At 40.6% G+C, this 16430-nt stretch overlaps 1 protein-coding gene across 2 annotated transcripts in view; it reads right to left on the reverse strand.

The window, feature by feature from the left end:
• Positions 1–14993: 14993 nt before the first annotated feature.
• Positions 14994–16430, reverse strand: part of rabgap1 (RAB GTPase activating protein 1) — an 81453-nt gene continuing 80016 nt past the window's right edge. For both annotated transcript variants that reach the window (XM_026174139.2, XM_026174138.2), the window contains one exon: positions 14994–15885. In XM_026174139.2, the coding sequence (XP_026029924.2) occupies positions 15763–15885 (123 nt within the window). In that variant the 3' untranslated portion in view covers positions 14994–15762. The remainder of the gene's footprint in view (positions 15886–16430) is intronic.

The following is a 16430-nucleotide window of genomic DNA, read 5'->3' on the forward strand; positions in this document are numbered from 1 at the left end:
TATCACAGTATAGCTTTCTTCCAATTTTATATATACTGAGCAATTGAAGCTAGTTCTAGGAGAGGCAATATTATCTTTGGTATTCCTATAACCTGTGCTGTTAGAATAATAATGCTTCCTTCTTTCCTTCCTTCCTACTTTTCCTCTATCTTTGATGTCTTTCTGAGCCTTTCTGAGCACGCTCTCTGCTGCCCGAGGTTTGTTTACACTGCCCGGACCAGAGGTGCTCGCTACTGAACACACTTATAACCACACACTGACACACAGACAAACGCACACTATTCCTGTCAGAAAGCACATTTTCTATAGTCTCATTGCTGGCAGGGAATACTGTTGTTACAGTATGTGTATGCTTGGATGTACACGCTCCTCCCTCTTCCATTAATGGACACACCACCACCTCGGCACAGATCACACATCAGCTCCGTCCCGCAAGCCTTATAGGGACCAAAAGCACAGCTCACTGGCACTTCACTGTTTCTTCTTTCTGCAGACACACACATTCACACACATTGTTTCCTCCAGCTCTCTGTGGCTGTTCTCTGCTGAATGGAAGTGATGCTGCTGGTAGCGAAAACACATGAGCATCTTACAGGTTGGGAAAGATACAATACAAATTAATATTTGGGACAGTTTTTTCACAGAAATGTGATTTGGGTCATCAGGAGTTTGGACTGAGAATGCAGTTTAATCATCGTTGTACATGAACGTAGTTATCAGTGTCAAAGCTGTCTTTGGCCTCATGTTACCTTACCTGAAAATAATTTAAGTATCAGATTCGCATTTGGTGTTCAGCTCAGTTGTATAAGGGAAGAAAAAGTTCAATCTGTGGATATGATCATAGCCATGTGTCTCTAAATATTGAGGCTAAGATGACCAGGTCAATGACCACAAACTTTTGACATAATTGTACAGTAAAGGAAGGCAAATTAGCTTTTCATGTCATCCTAAAATTTTGAGTAGTTGATTGTGTAGTACTACTGTTATAGCACAATTTATGTCATAAAATTACTGGCAGTTTAGGTAACTGTAAATTCTAAAGCAGTCCATTCAGATTCTGTTTGGATTTGATTTTGCGGCATCAAATGAAGCACAATCCCTCCAGATCAGCTGATATCAGTGCCAGCCCACGTCTGCTGGTTATACACAGCCAAGTGGTTAATCTCATGTAAACTTCACTGTTTGAGGCTGTAGTCACTCAGACCTAGAGACTGGTAAATGACCCCGTGGCTTATGGTTGCTTTGGTTGCAGATGAACCTATCCCCTTTTTCAGTTTGCGTGACACTTACTTCATGTTCACTACCGCTTGGACAGCAGTCGGTTGAGTGCTTGCGGACAAATCTGCTTCTGCACGCAAATTATAGGCAACCTGTCAGTGACGAATTACAAGGAGGTTTTCAGTACGTCACTCTGTCTGTGATCGATTTCACCGGGTGGTGGCCGTCAACCATTCACTCAATACACACGTTTCCCTGTCTATGGAAGGTTGCCTGTCTCTAGGCTTGTGTGGCTTGTGCACCTCTGCAGGCCACTTTGCAAACCACTTTCACCCCCAAACCACATTTCATCCCGTATCTGACTTAATTAGTGTGTATGTGATCAATATGTTCGATAGTTTAAGACTTGTCATTGATGGCTGATCTGTACAAGGGATCTTGCCCACAACACAAAATGTAAATCGCCGTTGCTGTGCATGATGTTTGGGGGGGGGTTTTTGTTTCTCACATGGTTTTGAAGATTTTTTATCGCTGTTCTTTCTTATTTTTAACCTTTAGTAGAGAGAAGATGTCAGTCAGCAGAAGCTACAAAATGTGCATCAAAAACCTTTGATTCTCCTCACATTCGCCTTGATCTGGGCGCAAGTTTGATCTCCTGTGTTTCTGCTGGCTTTGATTCAACAAAAAAAAGACATCTGAGAAAAAGCCGATAGACACAGCATGACTCTAAAGTCAGCGTTTCTAAACAATAAGCCGAATTAGAGTGAGATTTTGCGACATTACTACGCTGAAAATGAAAAGAACTTGACAATTTTTGCAAGGATGGTGATAATTGTCGTGCGACTGAGAGGTCGAGTAGCAAAATGGAGGCTGTTGTGTACTTCCTGTTCCCATAATGTGTCTATAATCTCTAATATACGGTTATTAAATCTTCAATCTTTTATTTACAGTTGTTTGAAATCCTAATGACAGCCTGGCTTTACAAGAGTAAATATTACTGCTCTGACATGGAGCACAATTAAGTTAAGATGTCTCACACAAACTAGATCTCGATTTATTAATTGGCTGTGGGTCTTTGCTGTGAATGACTGTTTCTTTCTTTTCAATCTTTTTATAGTGGTTTTCCATTAAAGAAGAGAGCCGCTCTTGTTTGATCTCTAAAAGTGTAGAATAAAGTTTAGAGCAGGCTTTGCTCTTACTTTTCATTTACATGGGAAATTCACGTGGAGGTGAATAACTTTGAGGTTAGCTGTGTGGAAACAGACCTCTATCAGCTGAGAATTTCTTCTAAAATGCCCTCCTCCCTGCCCTGCCTTCAGCTCCCCCTCTCTGCCCTTTCTCACTCTCCAGATGGTCCACATTAATAAGGCAGACAGTCATACCTCAGTGAGCAACCTTTTCATTTCCCCTCAGACTGTACAGACACATTGGAGGAGTCACCCTGACTACTGACCCAGTCCTTTTAGTCTGTTGGCCGGACAACCGTATTCAGACGAAGGGTGGCGAGGTTGAGAGCACAGAGAAAGCGGGTCAGTCTAAACCTGGCACAGGCAGCTTAGCGGGAATGTGCAGGCAGTGGCTCCTCCAGTCAGCAGTATTTTTTATTTATTGGGGAGCTGCTGTCTCCTAAATGATACCACCATATCTAAAAGCATATTTTTTTCTTAGTAATCTAGTAAGGAGATGAGAAATCTGCTTGATGTTTCAGCTGAGAAAATATACTCCAAGTATCCAAGTTGTTTGGGGATTTAAAAGAAATTACCAAGAGAGAGAGAAAAATAAGAAGAAAGAGGAAAGAATTCAAAATATAGTTAAATATAGTATATTGAGAGACTGAAGGGAGGCTGACTGATGAACTGACTAGATATCTTCCGCTTTTATTAGGTCAGTGACAAAACCAGCCGTACTCCACCAAAGTGTCTCAGAATAGAAAATATTGCAGTGATGTGTTTTTTCTGGAAACACTTATGAGCGGCTTGAAAAGAAATGCCAGTGTGAATAATGTTTTAGAACATACTGGTTGTCTTTTCTGGATTCCAGTCCCACTGATGGATGTCATTCCTACTCTAGTAGTCCCCAAGATCACTATAAACGAGTAAACAGCGGCACACAGATACATCCCTGTTATTCTGCATCTACACTGCCTCTGGTGGGCGTTCAACAAAAACTACACCTGTAAATCTAAAAAGCACAAAAGACGCACGAGCAATACACTCACGCATTGTACTCAGGGCTACCTGACACGCACGTGTATGCAACAAGACAAACACACACAGAAGCACACATGTACTCAAATGTGTAAATATTTCAGCTTTTACCGACAATAACAGCCAAGCGCACTGAGTCGACATGACACTCTTTGCTCCATGGATTGAGTATTTGTGAACTATGTGAGTCACACAAGTGGTTGGACCTTGTTTGTACATTAGGATATGAGCCATGTATAGCTGAGAAAACACACCCACACCTGCTCCATTTATTAGTGCTTTATACTAGGCTGTCTGTAGCACTGTACATACATTGCTTTTTTGTTGAAATGGCAGTTACCTGTGTGATAAATTAAGCTATCAGAAGAAAAGAAGAAAGAGTGTTGTCTCCAAAAAGTGGCAACACATGCAGGAGATTTGAGTGTTTAAATTCTGCGATAGGTTCAATGGTTTAAGAGATCGGAGAGATTTTGCTCCCCGTTTATATCTGGAGATATAGCCATGTTTCCCAAAGGCCCCTCTTCTCCTCCTGCCAGATCAAAAAGGAAAATGCATGAATGCCTTTGGAAAACAAGGAGGGGTTTTTTTCCCTACACGATGGGATTCATCTACACACCAAAGACTACGAAGCCTTTGCTTCACAAATCTGATCATCCTGCAGTCTCAGAAGTGAGAGATGTGATCTGTCTAGACAGTTATGAAATGTCAGGAAAGAAGGGGGGAAAAGAACGCTCTCCTGTGTGTAAATCTGAAAGAAAACCTGTCTTGCTCACTCTTGCATTAGCACAGAAAGTTGGGGTTTAAATCTGGGGATCATGCTAAATTTGTCTGGAAGCAACGAGAGAAGTGCCGTAGGAAGACCCGGAAAGTCCATCCGCAAGTGATTCTGAAACTCTGCAGCGCTGCAGAAATAGATCCTGGATTATGTTTCCACTGCTTAGGCACAGACTAACTGCAGAACAGATCATTTTCTCTGGGTGTGTGCGTTTATGTCAGAGGGTGGGGCGATGGGGTATGTATTAACACACCCACATGCAGACGCATGCATACACACATACATATACAGCACTGCAGTCACATCAAGCATGCATGGTCATAATTCATGGATTGTTCACGTCCATCGTCCTCCTGATAAATGATCGAAGTCTTTTGGTTGGGAATGTACACAGTCGTTATGGTGATTGTAGAGTAGAATGTATTTACTCGTATAAAGAGTAAACTTGTTTTTTGTAGAGAAGCATATATACAGAATATATATGGATAAATACATATATATACATCTATATATCTTTTGAACTACTTGTGTGTAAGGGTTGTTTTGGGTGCATCTACCCTGTTAGGATTCATATTTCTTTTTCCCCTTTTTTTAATTTTTAATAATGATGTTTTGGCAAAAATAGCATCTCATGAGTGATGATTGTTTTCTTTTTCCTGTAAATATCTTCCTTTTTTTTTGTCTTTGACCAAAAGGGGAATAAAATACACCGTTTTATGATGCTGCCTATGAATTGATGAAGTGATATCTGCTCACAGAATCTATTTGTTCCATTAAATGATCAAAGTCAAAGGAGCTTGCAAAGAAAAGCGTCTGGACTTCTTTAAGTTGCTTGAAGACGTTTCACCTCTCATCCGAGAAGCTTCTTCAGTTCTAAGGTCAAATGGTGGAGAGTCCCAGATATAAATATGATATGTATTTCAGACCCAGCAACACACTCAGACAGAAACTGGTTCACCCGAAAGACAAAACGCCAAAACACAAACTTAACAATGTGGTGTATGCTGTACAGTGCAGCGAGGAATGCTCAGACCTCTACATTGGAGAGACCAAACAGCCACTTCACAAGCGCATGGCACAACACAGAAGAGCCACCTCCACAGGACAAGACTCAGCAGTCCATCTGCATCTTAAGGATAAAGGACACTCTTTCGAGGATGCCAATGTTCACATTTTGGACAGAGAGGACAGATGGTTTGAAAGAGGAGTGAAAGAAGCCATCTATGTCCACTGTGAGCGACCATCTTTGAACAGAGGCGGGGGTTTACGACACCAACTCTCTGCCATCTATAATCCAGTTTTGAGATCCCTTCCCAGACGCCTTAACGCCCACTCACATCCTGGGCCATCTGACCTCAGGAATTCGCATGATAAGGTGGGGCCAGGTTTCACAATGAACACACCCGAAACTCTGGCTGATTGGGACCCACACCCAGTTTCACACCTTGGCTCAGGCGATTAGAGGATCATCAGGGGGTCCTTTTGTCCCTCTGTGGGGGGATACTCCCACTAGGTTTATATCTGGGACTCTCCACCATTTGACCTTAGAACTGAAGAAGCTTCTCGGATGAGAGGTGAAACGTCTTCAAGCAACTTAAAGAAGTCCAGACGCTTTTCTTTGCAAGCTCCTTTGACTACGATGACCTGGATGACTGAGAACCTTCACAGACATTAAATGATCAAAGTTACATTTTGTGAAACTCTACAAGGTTCTGCTTAACAGAGGCCACTGATAAAGAATGACGAGCGTGATTTGAATTCGCTGTATAGTTTGTTTAATTAGTAGCAGCATTAACATCAGTGATGATCTGTGGTTGTCACTGTTCTTGACATACAGTAACCAATGCTTGATGAACTGAAAATAAAACTGAGAAAGTGCTAAAATCAATATCTGAGTATCTTTTTTTTTAATTGTCTCACACTGATGCCTATCAAAAGGGTCTGACCATAAAATAGATCTAGATTTTTATCTAAAATACATTACTGTGCAATAGTCTTGAAACAACATCATTTATTTGTATTTTGTTATGAACATGGGAAATGTGTACATCAGGGATGTCATACAGATTCTACATGGTGGGCCACGTACAGCTCACTTTGTTTCTACGTGGGACGGACCAGTGAACATTTCTGTCAGTGTTTAATCCCTGAGATGTCTGAATATAAGGTAAAGAAGTTCAACTGTATTTTTTAGTTTTCCTACATAATAATTGTAAGAAATGTCTAAAATTACAGAAAAAAACATTTTACTGAAATTCCTATAGAAGATCATTAAACAAACTGGGACTTTACTATCATTTAATTGCTTATCTGTTATTTAATTACTAGGTCTTTATCAATAGAAGCTGCAAACCAATTTAAAATTTGATATTGGACGTTGGCTGCCTTATGTTTCATTCTCTGTCAAGATGATCCCACACTGCTTCAATATTGTTGAGGTCCAGGCTCTGGAGAGGCCAATCTATTACTGATAGTTTCTATCCAGGTATGCTTTTTATTGTCTGTGTGTTTAGGATCATTGTCATGCTGAAAAATGAAAGCAGTTTCAAGTCAGATGCTTTAAAGATGGAGGATCTTTATGTTTTTTTATGTCACGCCATAATGTCAGACTCAAGGTTATGGACAATAATTGGTAAGTTTCTCTAAGAGTTTCAGCACATAGTGGTTTAGAAACATAAGCTGTCAGTCCTCTCTAAAGCAGTACTGCTTATGGCTGAGTCTGAGTATCCAGTGACATCTCCAGTAGTCAACACCATCAACGCACAGCCATAGCCGCCAATCATCCAACACAGCAATAAGTGTCTGTGCGTGCTGTTTCCTAAAAAAAACAACAGAGAAAAACGACATGCCTTTTTCATCTGACAGAAAGCAAAGAGGACAGCAAGGATGACGTCTAAACTCGCCAGACTATGACAGCCATCCTGACAAATTAAACCCTGCTCAGTATTAGTACATTGTGTCAATTGTGGTAGAATTAATGCATTAATTCAGGCTTAAAGTACTGTTTTATGGTATTATTTTCCCTTGAAAATGCAGACAGAGGTGTCAGAAATCTGAATGGGATGCTCCATTTGCATGCCAGCTCCCATTAACATGATAAAACCTTAATACAATGAAACAACTGTCTTCTATAAAGACTTGTTTTACAATGACTGCTCAGAAGTAGAGGAGGATGTACGTGATTAAAAATTAACTGAAGCAGAAACACCACAGTTTGAAACCTGGCTTTGTGCACGCTCACTTATGTACACACTAATCTGGAAAACTAATAAGACTCAATATAATACCAGAGTCATCTGTATGCTAGGTGCAGACTCATACACTGTGGGGTAATAAATGACCTTGGACTGCTGACAACTTTTTGGGATGGCCTGTATTGTATTTCAGCTGGTAACAAGAAACGACGATATGCTCACAAATCAGATTAATTGGACAGGACTCATTCCTCTCCCCCTGACAGAGGACATCAGTGCCTGTTTATAGATGACAACATTGCTGGTGAAGATTTAACAAGGCCAGCAAACAGCTAAAGCCAACACAACATCAAATATCAGCTCTACATTTAGAGTAGCTATTTTATTCGAATGCCACAACCACACGGGATCTAAACCCAGATTGTATGGTTGGTAAACTGTGTGATAATTCTAGCATATTTTGACAAATATAAGACTGACTGGTCTGCAGTTTTATTTCTTCATTTGAGCAAAATAGGTCCATTTTAATTAAGCAGGTGTTTATGGGTGGTCTGCGGTTCGATCCCTGGCTGCATCACAAAGTATCCTAGGGCAAGATACCAAAGCCAGATTTGCTCCTGGTGCGTTCTTTGGTGTGTTAGTTTTAGATAGATGAAGAAAAAAGTGTGTGAATAGGTGATTGAGACATGTTGTGCAAAGCACAAGCACATGTCATCACACCTCGAACTACAGTGAGGAAGCAGAAAACTATCTATTCTTCTTTACTTACTTATTTGGCTATGTTTGGCTTACTGTGTAAGATTATCAACAATCTATTGCCACAACCACATAAACAGTTTGTAACAAAATATACACACTTTATTACTTACCCCTTGGTAGTACTGGTTTGGTCCCCTTTTTTCATCATTCATGGCATGACTTCAGAAGGTACCAAACATTCATCAGAGATTTTGGTTCATGTTGACATGACGGCATCATGCAGTTGCTGCAGATTTGTCAGCTAACTGATTGGAATCTCCTGTTCTACCACATCCCAGATGTGCTCTATTGGACAATAGACTGGACATCAACAGCCTGTACTGCTGATACAGAATAGGATGGATTTATTCTTTCATGTTGAAATTTGGACCTTTCCATCTGAATGTCCCAGCAGAATCAAGACTCATCAGACCAGGAAACATTTTCCAATCTTCTATGGTCCAGTTCTGGTGAGCACATATGAATTGTAGCCTCAGTTTCCCATCTGGTCTTCTGTTGCTGGAGCCCATCTAGGTTCAATGTGTTGTGCATTCAGAGATGCATACCCTCATGTAACAAGTGGTTATTTCAATCAATCAATCAATCTTTATTTATAAAGCACTTTTCATACAGAAAAAATGTAGCACAAAGTGATTTACATAGTTAAAAGCAGCCCACCCCACCCTCCAACTCACTCCCCACACTCTCAATACACATATATCCCCCCACCCCCACACACATTTGACTTACTGTTGTTGTTCTGTCAGCCTGAAACAATCTGACCATTCTCCTGTGACCTCTGGCAGTGCAGAGAGCAGCTCTAACATCTTTACAATAACACGTATAAATCCAGATCTTTATTCCTATTTGCTAACACATTTGAAATCTCAGTAATTTAATTTAAACATTACCACCTTTGACTTTTATAAAAATCATATTTCTCAGTCCATTTTCCTAATGTGAGCTCAGTACACAGCGACCTCATGTATAAGAAAATCAAGTCCAAATATAAAGGTGCAGATTTGGTGGATTTGTCTACTGAGACTGATAGGAGAAGGCACCTAGTCCATCTGATATACACAAAATCACGACTGGCAAATGTTTTAGACAGGAAGTTTTCATTATTTTTCCTCAACACTCCAAATCGAACTCAAAAACCATGATAATCAAATGTCACGGCTCTCGGCTTCCTGCGAGAATACCCTCAGGCTTAATTATTCATTAAGAAGGCAATGATAGCAGAGTAATTGGCCACAACAAAGATGTGTGAAATTTTAACCGAAGCACATATATTTCCTGAAGCGGTGGAGGGTTTGCATTCTCCACAATCCTCACCTGAGCAAATGAGGCAGCAGAGATGAAACTAACAAGATCCACCGCTCAGGATTTTCACCTTTTCACCTGAAAATATCCAAACATTCACACACCATCCATAAAGGAAGAGGCTGAGTGTTATGTAAAAATTAGATTACAACTGAGTGTGAATAAGTGACCACTCATTTCTTTGTCTCCTTTCCCTTCCGTCAATAAGAGCAAAATAGGAAACACAAACAGATACATGATCGATGAAACAGAGAGCAGGGGGGGGAAGTCAAAATAGCTGCAGAGAGATTAAAAATAAAACCACAGACAACTAGCATCTTGGATCAAACAGCTAAATCCTTTATGTATAAATGTTTTTCAAGAGCCTTATTAGCCAATATATATACCAACTAGGGGTGCAATGATGCACAAAATTCACGGTTCGGTTCGATACTTTGGTGTCACGGTTCGATATTTTTTCGATACAAAAAATGTTCATGCCTTTTTAATTTATAATTTATTAAAATTATAAATATATATTTTAACCCAAAAGTACAGTTTTTAAATTTAATGTTGCTGAAACAACAAAATAAAAAAAATAAATCTATCTGATCGAGAAATCACTCATCTTTGGAAAAGAGAGTTTATTACAGAGAAATGGCTCTCAGGAGAATCATGTGGCTGTCTAAATGACTCGGGTAAAGTTTGTAGCATGCGTGCTTGTTGTTTTTGTCTGCTTCCACTTGTCTTTGCACTAGGATGATGTCGGTGTAAATGTGCAGTCATATTCGTTGTATTCCCACTAGTGCTGTCAGCGTTAATCTTGTTAAACTGACATTAACGCCATAACACGGCAAATCTCCGTTAACGAGTTACCGCAGATCGCCCCGTGCGTGGGGCTGGACGGTGTCAACACGTTAACGAGCTAACTGCGCTAACACACTAGCTCCCACCAATGTAATTGAGCATTGCGTGGCACATCCGACATACTGTTTTTCTTTTGTCCATGACGCGCTTACCATCAGGGTCATGCTTCACATGAAAACCAAGATAGTTCCGAACACCAGATCTGAATGAGGGTGGGGGAGGTTCAATTTCAGGTAGCGTTGAGGCAGTAGCCATGTTGCAATGAGCTTAGCTTCTGTCTTGCTAGCTTGCGCTGCGCTCAGTGCAGCCTAGGCGGAGTAGTCGAACGCAGATCCACTGAGCGCTCAACACGGACAGCATCGTCAGAAGGAAAGTTGATAAAATAAATTAAAACTTTTGTATTGTTCGATACAAATGCGTACCGAACCAAAAGCACTGTATCGAACGGTTCAATATCGATACGAGTATCATTGCACCCCTAATACCAACTACTTATTTTACTTATGATGTAGCCTGCTTTCCAGCTAGCTAACATGACTGAAGAGCTTGATTTTATTTGACAAAGTATTTAAATTATTAATACACCCAGTGATTAAAGTGGGATATCAGAGGTAGGGAAACCCTAAGATCGGGAGTAGCAATGCAGTGTGAGGATAATAATCACTTAGAAATCCATCTATCCACTTATCCTTTTCAGGGTCATGGGGGGCGCTGGAGCCTATCCCTGCTGTCTTAGGGCAAGAGGCAGGATACAACCTGGACAGGTCGTCAGTCTGTCGAAGGGCTAATCACTTAGAAATGATTCAGTTAATAATTCCAGCAAATTTTCTTTGCTTACAGGCTGTGATCACGTGTCCTGTGCTACTAATATTCAATGCTATTTGTGGATCTAACGACCTGAATTCAACAAGATATAAGCAGATGAGCCATACGGCTTATTTCCCATAGCACACAAGGTACAGTTCAGCGAGTGAATCCAATAGGAATTTAAACTGTAAAGAGTCAGACATTTTCACATATTTATTAAATTAAAATTCTGAAAGTCTAAAAGTTCTTGCAGATCTCCAGATATGCTACTCTGCAGAAACAGCTTTCATCAAAGCAGTAGTTGACAGTAGATTCCTGTATAGGAATTCCTGTAGGGATCTACTGTGGCGGAATATTTTTTATTACATACTAAATTTGCAGCATTTACTGCTGTTGAATTTATGAATTCTGTTTTCTAACAGGCTCCAGAGGCTCTAGAGTGAAGTCGGGGTGGAACACTTTTCCACCTTCACCCTACCACTTATCCCTTTGACATCTGAAGCTAAGTCATATGAATATTTAGTCTCAGAGATAAACTTATCAAAAGAAGCCAAGTTCAGTCTTGTTTGTGAGTTCACAAGATCAGGTGCCAGGAAGTTTATGAGGTTGTAAAAATACTGTCACACTGCCCCTCTTAGGCATATTCTCTGACAGACACACCGAGTTCCATCCCTGATTCATACATCAACAACCATTAAAGTCCAAGACAGCACCCATCAGCAGTCCCTGTGACATTCTATTTTGGTGCTTGGTGCCATTTGTTTACAGTCTTATACGCAGGCTAGAAAAAGGAGGGGGATAAAGTGTGAAGCAGATTGCATAATGCTGGCGTTTGTTACCTCCAGCAGCTCCCGGTATGCTACCGGCTTTCCAACTTTTCATGCCTGCTTCTTTGCAATCTGCAGCTGCAGAGCCAAACTCCCCACTGCCGTCGTCACTAAAGGTGTTAATTTATCGGCTAGATCTAAGTTATAAACACTCCAAATGATATATGTGAGACCTCCAGTTCAACTAGTGCACATTGCACATCTCATACACTGAGGCGAAGGCAGAAAATAGCTCATCCCTGACACAGATAACAATGCACCCATCATTTTGAGGCACGTTCTCTGAGGGAGAAGATGAGCGATAGAACCGGCGCCAAAGTGCGTACAAGCTACGAAGAGCTTTCCATGCATCTCGAGGGAAAAGGCTTGTTTAAGTGTCTGACAGATAGCCTGTTTTCACAAGACATAATTAGCTAGCAGAAACAGGTTTATTTTCATCTTTAAAACTCTCAGAACCTCCCAAGAGGACACAAAGAGAAGTCTCATTATATCACCATCATGGGCCTCTTTTATCTCTTTCTCAATTCCAACTCGAGACACTGAAGAGGATATTGACATGTAAGGCTTTTTTTGTGTTATTTTATAGATACTGCCTTCAAACTCAAGCGATATAAGAGTTAAAGGAGCAAAATACTAATAAGTTTTAGGTTTTAAGCTTTAATTCATTTTGTGGCTTCTCAATACTTTAATAGCTTTAAAAGTAACAGTGATTCCTTTCTCGTTGAAATTGGTGGAAAGAAGATATTGATGGGAGTGAGCAAGGTCACACACACTCAGAGGGTAAGGTGATGCTTTTACCTATCAAAGTTCACAGTTACCTAAAACAGAGAAGCAGCAGTTTCTCTCACTGGACTTCAAGTTGAGCAACAACACTTTTGCTTAACGATTATAATGGCTTACTTTAATGACTATCTTCTATCATCTTACTGTTTTGACTCCTCTTACTGTGCAAACATAATTAATCTGTAGCATCGTCATGATCACAGGGCGGTCTGCTCCCTTCTGTTTTTCTTCCCATCCCCGTTTCATCTTATTCCTCCATAATCATAAAAGGTCCCAGTATGCAAAATACTGAATGTGACAACCAGGATAAAGTTTTTTCACATCATAAACAGTTGGCATTTCAAACCACAATATCATATTGAGACTTTATCACTTTAGCCCTGTGCTCCTGTAAAGTTCCTTTTAACCTTTATTCGATTTTATATTGTTTGTCTTTTTTTTAATAAATAAAGATGCAAAATAACGGAAAGACACGCAGATATTCTTCTGTTGATATCTTTATATTGAAATTCATGAAGTATACACAGTGCATTCTACACTATTACAATTTGCACACGTTGATAATGTTTTTGTCGTTGGATGATAAAGCTACGTTTTGGCATTTAATTAACCAAACAGCAGTCTGACTGAAAAGCTTAGAGCCAAAAAAAAAGAGCCCCAAATAAACAAACGAACATTAAAACATTGTTGTGAATCAAACTGTAGCACGGCAGCAGGTGGGTGGGTACAAGTAGGCATCATTAGTTATAGTTACAGAGTAGAAAATCATAAACAAAAACTCAATATTTAGGTTTTTTGTTTTTTTTAATGTTTCTTATTTACAACCCAGTGCCTTTAGAGGGATGGCCCTTCGTTTCTTTCAACTTCATGCGGACTCCTCCTCTGACATCACTAGAATACAAGCCAATCAGATTACACCTTTCATATCAGAATTTATACAATTTACAGTAAGTTTGAAAAATTGCGCTTTTTCTCATTTTTTTTTTCAGTCTTGCAGTAAATTATGAATAGAAACTAGAATATTGATGAGCTCCCTTTTGAGTTGGCTAAATATGAAAACACACAAGCACTTTTTTACATCAACCCCCACAGACGGATTATCCTGATCCACACTCCTGAGCTGCTCACAGGTGTCTTCACATGTGTGGCCTTTCTGTCCCTGCGTTCGCAGGAGTGTCGGTCGCCACCTTAATGTTTAAGTCTCCTCAGCACTGTGATCTGATTGAGCACGTCGAATGCTCCGAGGCACGGATTCATCGATCTGTTGGGGGGTGGGGTTAGCGGGGCTTTTGCTCTGCGTTGGAAGCCAGTAAAGCAATCTAATCCCTCGATGCTACCTCTGACTGGATACTGGACTTAATAGCATAGAGACACACAACAACGCAAACTTTAACCCAGGTCTTGTGATGTCATGCGTTATCTGGTTATTCCCCGCTCTCGTCTGTGTCCTTCATGCTGGTGTTTTGGACTGACCTCTCGTTGACAGAGCACGGTTTTGCTGCTAACTGCATATCTTCTTTCAGATCTCATGTTATTATAACCTTCTGTGCAGGTGGACATGAGGGACTACTTTTAACTAGCTTTTTTTTTAAATATATATATTTACACACACATGTGTGTCTGCATTTTAGTTCAGTGTTTTTTAACAACCAAAAGTGTGACTGAAATGTGCCTGGCGTGCTGCACAACCAAGGATTAAATGGGACCTTGGTCAAAAGGTCAAAGATTGCAGTGCAGCTGGAGGCGTGGGTAGAGGGAGGCGGGGCTTAAAGGTGGGCTTCAGTGCAGTAGGAAATCAAACTTTCTGTCTGTGTGTGTTTTCCGATTCAGACTTCCTCTAAGCAGTGCATAAGCTTTCTGGCAAACGATGCATCGCTGTGTGTTTCAGCTATCCTCACACTCTCACAGTACGCTTGTGCAGCACACGCAGAGGTTTGCGTGGTTTTGAGCTTTTCTTTGCGCCAAGTGACCCAAACCAAACAAACCCTGCGTGTGAAATTTGACACGAGGAAAGGTTAAGCTGTCGGTTAACATTACAGCAGCTTTTATCATAAATTACATAATTATACCAACCACTTTTTACCAACCTTCAGATCAAGGCTTTGTCATCAAACCTCTTGTTAGCATCGTTCATATACACGCTTGAACATTGAAGCAGACTAGACAAACAGCTTGCATGCAGGCGTACACTCACAACCTTAGTGCTTTTTCTTTCCCTAGGGCTTACGCACACTTTCCAGCTCTTTCTTTTGAACACACACAGTTTTGCACATTATTTTAGTCAAATATTTATCCACTCAAACATCACCTCACAGTCGAAAACAAAGCAAATTAACATGCGCTCTTACATTCACACATACGTTTCCCCTTTACGCAAGCATATTTGACAAGGTACAAGAAAAAAGCAAAACAAAACAGACAACAACAAAAGGTATTGTTCAACGTAAATTAGAAAATGCTCCGTTTCAAAAAGGCATCTATTAGCTCTCGTACCTAAAACAAAACATTTACAGGGACTGGTAGTTTTGTGCCAGTAGTTTAGAAGGGAAGTGCACACAGAGCGGCAAGGAAGGACGGAGTGTTTTCTTCTCTATCCCGTAAGGACAAAGACATTTCAGGTGTCCTTACCTTCCTTCTGTGGGTCTTTAATATCAGCAGTACAAAGACAGAAATAATTATGCTGTTTTTTTGTTATTTTCATTTTTAAACACTTGTCTTTATGTGACTGCTGGAAGCACACTGTCTCAGAGAGTGGTACTGCTGTAATTCATTCATCTCATGTTTGCAACCCCTTCTCATCAGTTGGCTGCAGTCATTTGGGATTTGTGCTGGGCAGATTAGATCAGGAATGAGGGAAACACGACGATATTGTTGTTAGGAGGAACACAGCCTGTAGCAAAGTGATCCTGGGATTTAACGGCTAATGTTCATGTCAAAGTTATGGCCCGGTGGGTTACGTTAGAGGTCCGGAGGTTTCGGCGTGATGAGTTGCGCCGATCTCCAGACATAATCCGGTCGAAACTGGGTGGATAGGGAATGTTAGGTTAGGTGGTCTCCTTGCCCTGGGTCCCAGTGACGGTTTTGATGGAGCTGAGTGTGCGGTTGAACCAGGTCTTCTTGGCGGCCTGCACCTCATTGAGAGCCAAACCCAGGTGGTGCTCCAGATCCTGGATGAAAGAGAGCAAGAAATTACAGCCCAAACAGGCAATATATCTTATTTACTGCTTTTACTTTGCAGCTTTGAGTCCAACACAAAATCCTCAACTTTCCTCATCATCACTCCAAGTAATCTCCACACAGAGCGCTTTGTTGCAGTCACTTTAATGCATTTTTCCCCCTTAAGCCTCTATTTAGAAACTAGACCTCAATTTTTTCACTCTGCTCACACGGGTTTTTAAAAAAAACACTTAACACAGCAATGTTTAAAAGCTCCCCGCTATAATAACAATGCTTCTTTTCTGATTCCATTACATGCTAACGTTGATTCAGAGCCTGTGATCACAGCACTGTCCTCAATTAGTAAATTAAATCGAGCTGTCGCATAAAGCTGCAGGTTTCTTCAACTCTATCTTCTTAAAAGAAAATGTTCTGCTTTCATTTGTTGGGCCTGTGCTGCAGGTTACTGCTGCTGCGCCTGTTCGGGGGTGATAAAGTAATTAGAGCAGAAATGTGGCCTCCTTTTTTTCTCCTTTCAACACGAATGACACAATGT

This window comes from Astatotilapia calliptera, chromosome 7 (assembly GCF_964374335.1).
Source record: "Astatotilapia calliptera chromosome 7, fAstCal68.1, whole genome shotgun sequence".
Classification (NCBI taxonomy): Eukaryota; Metazoa; Chordata; class Actinopteri; order Cichliformes; family Cichlidae; genus Astatotilapia; species Astatotilapia calliptera.